Source organism: Triticum aestivum, chromosome 3B (assembly GCF_018294505.1).
Source record: "Triticum aestivum cultivar Chinese Spring chromosome 3B, IWGSC CS RefSeq v2.1, whole genome shotgun sequence".
Taxonomy (NCBI): Eukaryota; Viridiplantae; Streptophyta; class Magnoliopsida; order Poales; family Poaceae; genus Triticum; species Triticum aestivum.
In genome coordinates this window covers 847,794,040-847,805,629 of record NC_057801.1, presented here as the reverse complement: position 1 = coordinate 847,805,629, position 11,590 = coordinate 847,794,040, and the positions used below count along the sequence as shown (strand labels likewise).

General features: G+C 43.2%; 1 protein-coding gene across 1 annotated transcript; it reads left to right on the top strand.

Moving 5' to 3' along the window:
• The first annotated feature begins 6 nt into the window (after positions 1-6).
• On the top strand, positions 7-10,826 carry LOC123072896 (ABC transporter B family member 20). The gene is made up of 11 exons (XM_044496565.1): positions 7-500; positions 3,329-3,383; positions 3,470-3,645; positions 3,927-4,127; positions 4,311-4,570; positions 4,656-4,966; positions 5,076-5,296; positions 5,397-5,737; positions 6,781-7,559; positions 7,791-8,032; positions 9,001-10,826. The coding sequence occupies exons 1-11, from the start codon at positions 84-86 to the stop codon at positions 10,228-10,230; spliced, it is 4,233 nt and encodes a 1,410-aa protein (XP_044352500.1). The 5' UTR covers positions 7-83; the 3' UTR covers positions 10,231-10,826.
• The last annotated feature ends 764 nt before the right edge of the window (positions 10,827-11,590 follow it).

Sequence of the window (11,590 nt, the reverse complement as noted above, 5' to 3'; positions counted from 1 at the left end):
ACCCAGTAGCCGTTGGCCAGCCACCCGGCACAGACTCCTCCGGTCGCCCCAGCCCGGCGCAGCGGCCCGAACCCTAGCCGGGCATGGTGTCGCGGGGGCTGTTCGGCTGGTCCCCGCCGCACGTGCAGCCGCTCACGCCGGTCTCCGAGACCTCCGAGCCGCCGGAGTCGCCCTCGCCCTACGCCGCCGACGCATTCGGCGTCGGCGGCCCCGGCGGCGACGGCCCGCCCCGCCACCCCGACGGCGGCGCGGGCCCCGAGGACGGCGACGGCGACGACGAGGGGGCCGAGGGCGAGGACCCCGAGCCGCCGCCCGCGGCGGTGCCCTTCAAGCGCCTCTTCGCCTGCGCCGACCGCCTCGACTGGGCGCTCATGGCCGCGGGCGGCGCCGCGGCCGCCGCCCACGGCGTTGCGCTCGTTGTCTACCTCCACCTCTTCGGCCGCGCCATCAACTCCCTCCACGGCCGCCACACCGACCAGCTCTTCCGCGACATCAAGCAGGTGCGCGCACGCCCCGTCTTCCCCCCCCCGCAGCAGCCGCAGATCTCACTCTCACTGCCATGCCGGCTCCATGTTTCGGTAGCTAGCTGGGTACTGGATTCGGTTACAACATTTGTGATAGTTCCGCCTAACTTGCTCAAACAGAAGAGGAGATGATCCTATGGAGAGATTTGCTACTGTCAAGTGCTGTTCTGATGTACTGTGTTTTTTAGCTGCCTGGTGTACTGTAGATGTAAATTGTAATTGGTGATGTTCTCATATTTGGCAAGTCACAGTTCTCTACTCGTGCGTGCTACTTAGCTTTACGGGATTATTGGCATCATAATTTGTCGGTGTTGGATGCGCCGCATATAGGAAAGGGATTATAATATATAGCATTTTGTCTGGACGGAATACCCACAAAGGAATTTCGTAAGGACGATTGTTTAAGTAGGGTTAAGCCGTTTTGTGGACGGGGTACCGACAAGAGAATCTAGTTCAGGTTGACCATTTAAGCAGGGTTAGCCAATTGAGTCCTGTGTACTACTTGTCGCTTTCCGCATATAATTCAATGATGTCCTGCCAGATCCGGATGGCACTTTTCCAACCAGATCATGACGTCCGACATGCTCGATGTGCGTGGCTAGCCGCATATCTTTCATTACTCCTGATAACGCATTTTTATGGTTTTTGAAAAGTGATAGATGCATCTGTTTAAGTAATGCTATATATTTATGGTTTTCCTGCAGTACCTGGGTGTAGTTGGCAATCTGGGTTCGCTTAGAACATTTGTGCTAGTTTCGTTCTATTTCTGCCTAATTTGCTCAAACAGAAGAGATGATCCTAGGGAGAAATTTGTTTAAATCAAGTGCTTTAGGACTGAATGTGAAGATGTGTTGTCTTAGTCCTGGCGTACTGTTCATATGAATTATAATCAATGTTCTGATGTTTGCTCTTTATTCATGCCTGCTACTTGGCTTCATGAGATTATTGCCATCACGACTTATTCGTAGTGAACAATCTGGATTCACTTGTGCATATTAGCCTATTAGGACATTTGTGCTACTAGTTTCATTTTATTTCTACCCGATTTGCTCAAAGAGGAGAAATCCGCTTAAATCAAGTGCCTAGGACTGAATGTGAATTGGTACTGTTAGAGTCCTGGTGCGCTGTTCATGTAAACTGCAATCGATGATGTTCTGATGTTTCGCAAGTCACAGTTCTTTACTCATGCATGCTAGTTAGCTTTACGAGATTATTGCCATCATACTTTGCCTGGGTTGGATGCGCTGCATGGGTTGCTTTATAGGAAGGGAATTATAGCATTTTGTCTGTATGGAATACCGACAAAGGAATTTAGTTAGGATGACTGTTTAAGTAGAGTGGAAGCATTTTGTGGATGGGATACCGACAAGAGAATTTAGTTCAGGATGACCATTTAAATAGGGTTAGCCATTTGAGTCCTGTGTGCCTGCCCTGCTCGGTAACGGCCAAGCGCATGGGTTCTTCTTTGGGCTAGACGACACGAAAGGGGTAAGGCGTGCACGACGTGCCCAAAAGTAGTACCCGTCGCTTTCCGCATACAATTCAATGATGTACTGCCAGATCTGGATGGCTCGTTTCCAGCCAGGTTGTGACGTCCGGCATGCTCGCTGTGCGTGACTAGCCGCATATCTTTCATTAGTTTCTGATAATACATTTTTATAGTTTTCAACTCCTGAAGATGATGCTACGGAGAAATCTGCTTAAATCACGTGCTTAGGACTGAATGCGAAAATGTGCTGTTCAAGTCCTGTACTGTTCTTTTTTAGGTGCTACTGTCAATATAAATTATAATCGATATGTACTGTTAATATAGATTATAATTGATGTTCTGATATTTGGTAAGCAGTAGTTATTTATTCATGCCTGCTACTTGGCTTTACAAGATTATGGTCATCATACTTATTCTATTTGCTGGGGCTGAATGTGCTGCATGTGTTTGCTTTAAAGGGAAGGAATTATAGCATTTTGTCTGGATGGAATACCGACAAAGGAATTTAGTTAGGATGACCATTTAAGTAGGTTTAACCATTTGAGGCCTGCATGCTCGCCCCACTCAGTAGTGGCCAAGCGCATGTGTTCTACTTTGGGCTAGACGACGTAAAAGTAGTAATTGTTGCTTTCTGCTTACAATTCGATGGATACCACCAAAGTTCGTGTCAACCAAAATCTGGATGGCTCTTCTCCAACCAGATCATGATGTCCGACGTGCTCGCTGTGCGGGCTGGCTGCATATCTTTATTGCTTCTGATAATTCATTTTTATGGTTTTCGAAAAATGATAGACACATCTGTTTAAGTAATGCTATTTATTTCGATCCAATATGATCTGACTATGCTCTGTAATTGATCTTACTGCATTATTGTGCTGAGCTCATACAATCTCAATTTGGAACCCCAACTTGCTATTATGATTTTCTACTTATGTTTACCTGATTAATTTTCTATTTCACTTGTTTGTATGTGAATTTGAATGCAAATCACACTTTCTACAAATCCATATGGAAGAAGAAAATCACTCTCGTGAATTTTCACAAGGTCATGCTTGAAATTTTGTTTGCATGAACCTTTGCATGTCTATGGGAAACTTGTAACTTTGTCACACTTTTCTGCACAAATGTTAGCGCTCACTTATCAATTTTGTAATTTGCCACGCTACGCTTAAATACTGCATATTAGCAGTCTTTTGTACGAGAAAATGTTTGTCTATCATTCACTTGTCTTGCTGTCTGCCTATAATAGTTTTTCTCTACCAGATTATTTGTCTTTGTGTTTTACAAGTCACCCTTTTTGTTGTTGGCTCTGCAGCACGCTTTATACTTCCTCTATATAGCCATTGGTGTGTTCTTTGCTGGATGGATAGGTAAGATGAGGCTGCATCGACTTATCAAAATCACTAAACGGTCCTTGTATGTTTACCAAATTTCAATAAGTCTGCTATATTTACAGAGGTTTCATGCTGGATTTTGACTGGGGAAAGGCAGACAGCAGTGATAAGGTCAAAGTATGTCCAAGTCTTGTTAAACCAAGACATGAGTTTCTTTGATACCTATGGAAACAATGGCGATATTGTTAGTCAAGTGCTTAGTGATGTCTTGCTCATTCAGTCTGCCCTGAGTGAGAAAGTGAGTTTTCATTGCTGAACCTTCTTAGTCATTGATAATGAATTGTGTTACATATCTGCTCTATAGTCTATTGAACCTTACTATAGTTTATCTTGCTGCTATATGATCCATTCAGTGTTATGATTAACCTTTTTAACTGTGGATAATGAATTGCATGCTTAATTATCTTCTGGCCATATGGTCTATCGAATCATTATGCCTTATATGGTCCATTGATCATTTTGAATTTTATCTTGCCATTGTATGGTCCATTGAATTGTTTTGAATTGTGTTATTTTTAGGTTGGAAACTACATCCACAATATGGCTACATTTTTTGGCGGACTTGTCATTGGTTTGTTGAACTGTTGGCAAATAGCTCTTTTGACATTGGCTACTGGACCCTTCATTGTTGCTGCAGGAGGAATATCAAACATATTTCTCCATAGGCTGGCAGAAAATATTCAGGATGCGTATGGTGAGGCAGCAAGCATTGCTGAGCAGGTATATCTAACTTTCCTGTGAACTTATAATAAGAGAATAAAACATGTCAACTGCTGTTTCTATTGATAATGTTGGCATGGGGCACTTTAGTTGCAAATTAAGCATGCTTGTTTTTTAGAGTTGCATCCATCAGCCAACTGCAAATGAAGTCGTATATCCAGCTGAGCAGTGCTTGTTTTGCAGGCAATCTTATACATCAGGACTTTGTACTCCTTCACAAATGAGACCCTGGCAAAGTATTCTTATGCTACTTCGCTTCAAGCGACTCTGCGCTATGGGATTCTGATAAGTCTGGTGCAAGGTCTTGGTCTCGGATTTACATATGGGCTCGCCATATGTTCTTGTGCCTTACAACTTTGGGTCGGGAGATTCCTTATTTTGCGTGGAAGAGCCAATGGTGGTGAAATTGTAGTTGCCCTGTTTGCTATTATTCTGAGTGGACTGTAAGCATGTTGATTGTAACAATTTCCTTACTTCTACACTTTTACACTGATAATCATCTTACCCAGTGCTCTTAATTGTTTATAGTGGACTCAATCAAGCAGCAACGAACTTCTATTCTTTCGAGCAAGGGCGTATAGCTGCATACAGACTCTATGAAATGATAAGCCGTTCAACTTCTACTGTAAACCAGGATGGCTGTACCTTAAATTCAGTACAAGGCAACATCGAGTTTCGTAATGTCTACTTCAGTTATCTCTCCCGTCCAGAAATCCCCATCTTAAGTGGCTTCTACCTTACTGTACCTGCTAGAAAGACTGTTGCTCTTGTTGGTAGAAATGGTTCAGGAAAAAGCAGCATAATACCTCTCATGGAGCGATTCTACGACCCAACCTTAGGTATTATATTTTTATTTGGGTTCCATAGGTATTATAGTTGCAAGCTATTTTTTCTATTATCTTGTCACCTCAACTGTGCTTATTGTTTACTCGTTGTTATGTGTTACAGGTGAAGTACTTTTGGATGGGGAAAATATAAAGAACTTGAAGCTAGAGTGGTTAAGAAGCCAAATAGGACTTGTGACCCAAGAACCAGCATTGTTGAGCTTGAGCATTCGGGAAAATATCGCATATGGAAGATCTGCTACAACTGACCAGATTGAGGAGGCAGCCAAAACAGCTCATGCACACACTTTCATCAGTTCGCTAGAAAAAGGATATGAAACTCAGGTACCTTGCTGCCTTTATCTTAGAAGTTGCTGGAACGGCAATTTCTTTATTTATTTTTACAGTTCTGACATGTTGTTTAATTTGAACTAATATGAAATAGGTTGGCCGTGCTGGGCTTTCGCTGACTGAAGAACAAAAGATAAAGCTCTCCATTGCTCGTGCTGTGCTCTCAAATCCATCAATTCTTTTGCTGGATGAGGTTACTGGCGCTCTTGATTTTGAGGCTGAGAAAGCTGTTCAGGAAGCACTAGATGTTTTGATGCTCGGGAGGTCTACTATCATCATAGCTAGACGTCTCAGCCTTATCAGGAATGCTGATTATATAGCAGTGATGGAGGAAGGCCAACTTGTTGAGATGGGGACACATGAAGAATTGTTAAATCTTGATGGTCTTTATGCTGAACTTCTTAAGTGTGAGGAAGCAGCAAAACTTCCGAAAAGGTCAGTGCATCATCTCTTGCGCAACTAGCAATTCAGTAGTTCCCTGGAAATAGAACTTGTATGTTGGTGTAGAACTTCCTGATCCTTGTTTGGTGAACAGCTGCTGTTTATTTTTGTTTGAGTTTGTATATTGATGCAGTGATCGAAAATAAATCTGCTTGTACGGGGCTGCCACTTCACATTTCATGGCTGAGTTGTTATATCTTTACTGTTTTAGTAGTTTCGGGAATCCATGCTTTATTTTTGTCGGTATCGTGTTCCATACCATGTTAAATTTTGTCTGATTTATGTCCAATGTTTTGGTGATATTTCCCCATTCTTGCTGCTTTATTTGTTTGTAACATCTATCTCTGAGTTTCTGTTCACCGAATAAAGAATAAAGATGGTAATTCATTTGCACCAGTGGTATTTTATTTTCATATTATATGGTAATATGGACAGATGACGTTGAGGTGGAATTTGCTCATTGATTCCTGGTCTCACTCATCTATCCATTTGATATGTACAAAATTTATTTTTACTACACATGTGACCTACATGATAAAACATCTAAGTTATGCACATATATGTTTTGATTGGGCTGCTTGTGTCGAGCAATATGTATAACTGGCCTCTTAGCTTGCAGAAGAGCTCTTAGTTTTGAATGCTTATTTCATACACCACATATCGTGGGCTTCTGAAATTGTTTTAGTTACACAATTTCAGTCCCTTGTACCTTACCTACTGTAAGCTCTGAACTATTTATTGCACCATTAGCTTTAAATTGATGTAATTCTGTTTCTTGTATACACCTACTGTATGATCTTAACTGCTCCCTCTGTAAAGAAATATAAGATCGTTTAGATCACTACTTTAGCGATCTAAACAATCTTATGTTTCTTTGCAGAGGGAGTATTTATTTTGCTCAGCTATCATAAAATGTTTGTTCTTCATGTCTGCTCCAACAGGCATAATATTTGTTTCATAGATTTATTAAGTTCTGTTGGTCCTTTGAAGTGCATATTTGTTTTGTCTGTTGATCTTTTTCTCCTGAACTGTTTCAGGACACCTATGAGAAACTACAAAGAGCCCAGCTCCTTCCAAATTGAACGGGAATCATCAGCAAGCCACAGTTTCCAGGAGTCATCTTCTCCTATCATGTCAAAATCACCTTCACTTCAGAAAACACATGGTTTTCTTGCATTCCGAAATTCTGATGCCAACCCTAACTCGCGTGAGTCGCCAAACATTCAGAGTCCTCCTTCAGAGCAAATGGCAGAAATCAGACTACCTATGGTTCCTTCTGAGAGAGCTCCATCCATCAAAAGGCAGGATAGTTTCGAGATGAAATTGCCTGATCTTCCCAAAATCGATGTTCCCCTACACCGGCAGTCTTCAAATACTTCAGATCCAGAATCACCAATATCACCATTATTGACTTCTGATCCAAAAAATGAGCGTTCCCACTCAAAAACTTTCAGCCGAACTCTTGATATGTTCGATAATTTTCGTTCTGATCCATCAAAGAAGCATCAAACAAAGGCTCCATCATTTTGGAAGCTTGCTGAGCTTAGCCTTACAGAGTATTTTTATGCTCTGCTGGGGAGTGCTGGTGCTGCGTGCTTTGGTTCATTTAATCCTCTTCTTGCTTATGCGATATCCTTAATACTGGTGGCATACTACAGAATAGGTGTCCGCGATGTACATGATGAAGTGAACAAGTACTGCTCCTTCATTGTTGGCATGGGTATAATTACTGTGCTGGCTAACTTCTTGCAACACTTCTATTTTGGTATAATGGGAGAGAAAATGACTGAGCGTGTAAGAAGGATGATGTTTTCAGGTATGTAATGAAAGTTTCATTCTTGCGTCCTTGATGGTGCAAACCTTCCTTTTGTAACATATTCTTGGCATAATATCCCCGTTACATGAAGCACATCTCATCAATATCTAATGCATTGAATAATGCTACAATGTTCTAACATCGTAGCTTAGTATTAGTAATTTAGTATAAAAAATGTCCTTGTACTGCCGAAGACTGATCTGTGATTGCTGCCCCTTTACTGCATTCCAGCAATTCTACGCAATGAAGTCGGATGGTTTGATGATGAGGAGAACAGTGCGGACATTTTGTCAATGCGACTTGCAAATGATGCAACCTTTGTTCGTGCTGCTTTCAGCAACAGGCTTTCTATATTCATCCAAGATACATCAGCTATTTTTGTGGCACTTCTTCTTGGTATGCTGCTAGAATGGCGGGTTGCTCTTGTTGCACTCGCAACCTTGCCTATCCTTGTGATTTCTGCAGTCGCACAGGTTAGCCCTCATCAAATTTCATCATTCTGATTCCTGACAATTGTAAGGCTATTTGTTTTGAAGCATCTGTTTTGCATGTACGAATATATCTATGTTATGTTACATTGTTACAGTTTACACGATTTGTTTAGTTATTTCTTGGTAAGGTTCAAACCGTGTCCAAGTACGAGGTACATTGAAACTGGAATCATGTTTTCATGATATTGATATATCTGTTGGTGTCCTCATTACCTGCCACTTGCAATACTTGATAGTGCTCTGATGGCATCTCTCTAGCAACGTTCCAACTTCCAAGTAAAGCAACCTCCTAATACCCCCCGCCATACCTGGGCTGCTAAAACAACGACATGCACAACATAACCAAATTTATAGAACAAGATGCTTAACTTCACAGCTCTGTTGAAGAATGAGTGCGCTTCCTAGTGTCACAGGCTTGCTGTTCTTGCGTTATCTGTACAATAGCTGTACAACTTCTTCTTTGTTGAGGCACTTTACTAGCAGATGTCCCTGTCATCATTAATTTGGCAGTAGCTTTGTATGAAAACAAATATTTTTCTACATGGTTTACTCAAAACTGAACTCAGATTTGCACAATATGACATTACGGAGTTGGCGTTGTGTCGACCAAATTTTCTCTGGAACGGCATAACGTCTTTCAATAGGTGGACATAAGGCTGCTATACTAGTCCAGCTATATTTTCATTCATATCCCCATTTACAAAAAGTTACTTTCGATCGGTATACCACCTTATGCAGTCAATGGTCTACTAGTGTGTCTACAGTCTAGGAGACTATGTCAGTATCGTTGGTAATTATTTTAACTGCTTTTACTTTTCTCTTCCCGGCCCATTCAAGTTCAAGTACACTATTTAATCCATAGTTGCATTACTTTTGAGTAAGTTCTTACTGAGCTCTTATTAAACTGTACAATGGGGCTGATACTCGGATTCTTCCTTTCTTTTTTGCAGAAAATGTGGCTTTCTGGCTTTTCTAGAGGAATTCAGGAGATGCACAGGAAAGCGTCTTTAGTTCTTGAAGATGCAGTCAGGAATATCTATACTGTGGTGGCATTCTGTGCTGGTAACAAAATAATGGAGCTTTACAGATTGCAGCTTGGAAGTATTCTCACAAAAAGCTTTGTTCATGGGATGGGCATTGGCTTTGCCTTTGGCTTCTCTCAGTTCCTTCTTTTCGCCTGCAATGCGCTTCTGCTGTGGTATACAGCCGTAGCTGTGAAGGCTGGGCATCTCAGCCTGGTAACAGCACTCAAAGAGTACATCGTCTTCTCTTTTGCGACCTTTGCACTGGTGGAACCATTTGGCCTTGCTCCATACATCCTCAAGCGTCGGAAATCCCTGACCTCAGTCTTTGAGATCATTGACCGTGTACCCAAGATTGATCCAGATGATGCCAGTGGCCTGAAACCCCCCAATGTGTATGGGAGCATTGAGTTCAGGAGTATTGATTTCTGCTACCCAACTCGCCCTGAGATGATGGTTTTGAGTAATTTCAGCCTTAAAGTCAATGGAGGACAGACTATCGCTGTGGTGGGTGTATCTGGGTCAGGGAAGAGCACGATAATTTCCTTGATCGAGAGGTTCTATGACCCCACTGCTGGCCAAGTTTTGCTGGATGGCCGTGACTTGAAGTTGTTCAATGTGAGATGGCTGCGGAGCCACATGGGGCTGGTTCCTCAGGACCCTGTCATATTCTCCACAACCATAAGAGAGAACATCATATACGCAAGACACAACGCTACAGAATCCGAGATGAAGGAGGCTGCCAGGATAGCAAACGCTCACCATTTCATCAGCAGCCTGCCTCATGGCTACGACACGCACGTGGGAATGCGTGGAGTGGACTTGACACCTGGGCAGAAGCAGCGGATTGCCATCGCCCGCGTCGTGCTGAAGAACGCGCCCATTGTGCTGCTTGACGAAGCCAGCTCCGCCATCGAGTCCGAGTCAAGCAGGGTGGTGCAGGAGGCACTTGACACGTTGATCATGGGGAACAAGACGACGATCCTCATCGCGCACAGGACGGCCATGATGAAGCACGTGGACAACATCGTGGTGCTGAACGGTGGCAAGATCGTGGAGCAAGGGACGCACGACTCGCTGGTGCAGATGAATGGATTGTACATCAAGCTGATGCAGCCTCACTTCACCAAGGGGTTCCGGCAGCGTAGGTTGATATAGATGATGGTCCGGTAGATCTTGTACATTACCTTACCCCAATGCAATTAAGCTAACCGGTTCCGCTTTGCTGACTGGTAACGGTGGGCCAAACATGGATGGAAGGCAGCTTCCTGTCACTGCAAAGACATGGTCTGATAGAATAGGATTGGCAGATGGTATTCAGTATTGATTATATGTTACTGGGGCTTTGATGGGACTGAAATTCTATTGGTATTTGTCATTTTGAAAATTACACTGGGGCGTGGAGTGGATGGAGCTGGAATACCATTGTAGCGCATCGGATCAGCTCCATCGTTGCATGATTTGGCGAGCGAGCATGGACTTTCTTCTCAAGATATTTGACATGTGCAGGCTGTGCTACCTATACATTCATGCCCTTTTTGTAACTGATGATTGTTAGATTGGGTTCCTACTTTGGTGCAGATCGATCATAACTAGAAATAATTTACTTGTTTTGCCCATTTAGGATGGGTGAGCTCTCTTGCTGGGTATGGAGGGTGGTTTGTCACTGAGGTGTAATTACAGAAGTAGTGGAGGGGTTGGATACTGTCTTTTTTTTGTTTTGTTATATGGCATTGGTTTAGTTTGTGGTGGTAGCTTAGCACAGCCTAGGACCATTGATTTTGTTTCATCATACATGCTCAACCTCTTAATTTTGTTTCATCATGTTGGTCATACATGCTCAACCTTTTAAGTTTGCTGGGTGCATGTTTCCATGCTCAATATAGTTTTCTTGTTTTATTTAGCCGAAGAGCGAGTTACAAATTTATTTGCCTCTTGGTCATGGAAAAAATATGAGGTTCAACGCCAGTCCCGGCGGCATGCATATCAATCTGGATCAAACCACAACAGGTCTGCTGCGCCTCAAAAGGGGAGGGCAACCTCAATCTGGACCATGGCTGCTATGTCTCGTCGCTGTTGACGGCGTCTGAATTCTGGCGCAGGGGGAAACCTCTTTGGGCATCCACCGGTGTTATGAAGAGAGGGGATTATTCCCCATTTCGCAGATTTGAACCCCGCTTGTTCGTAAATCCGCCATTGTTGCTCTCTAGACCCCCCAATCTTCCTCCTTTCCCCCCAACTCAACCAGATCCATTTATGGCCAGGTTTCCCACAGGCCCACATGTCAGTGGTAGAACGGCAGGCTGCCGAACGGTAGAGGATCCTCATGCTGGACCGTCACGTCGTGCTTCCAAGTGTGCTAGCTATCCGATTCTGCTTCGCTGACCGATTCACAGCAAGCTATTTTTGTGCGTGGTATTTGCTGTTCTAAGAATTCCAGTGGGGCTTTGACGCATCGGCTTGACTCCCAACATACATAGTGTGTGTGATTCATTCATCCAGACCGACTGAACATTCA

What these genes read in the sequence shown, in the direction of transcription:
- LOC123072896 (XM_044496565.1), top strand. Translation starts at nt 84, where the DNA reads ATGGTGTCGCGGGGGCTGTTCGGCTGGTCCCCGCCGCACGTGCAGCCG. An exon ending in TCTTCCGCGACATCAAGCAG is followed by an intron (nt 501 to 3,328) that starts GTGCGCGCACGC and finishes TTGGCTCTGCAG; the next exon opens with CACGCTTTATACTTCCTCTA. An exon ending in AAAAAGGATATGAAACTCAG is followed by an intron (nt 5,297 to 5,396) that starts GTACCTTGCTGC and finishes AATATGAAATAG; the next exon opens with GTTGGCCGTGCTGGGCTTTC.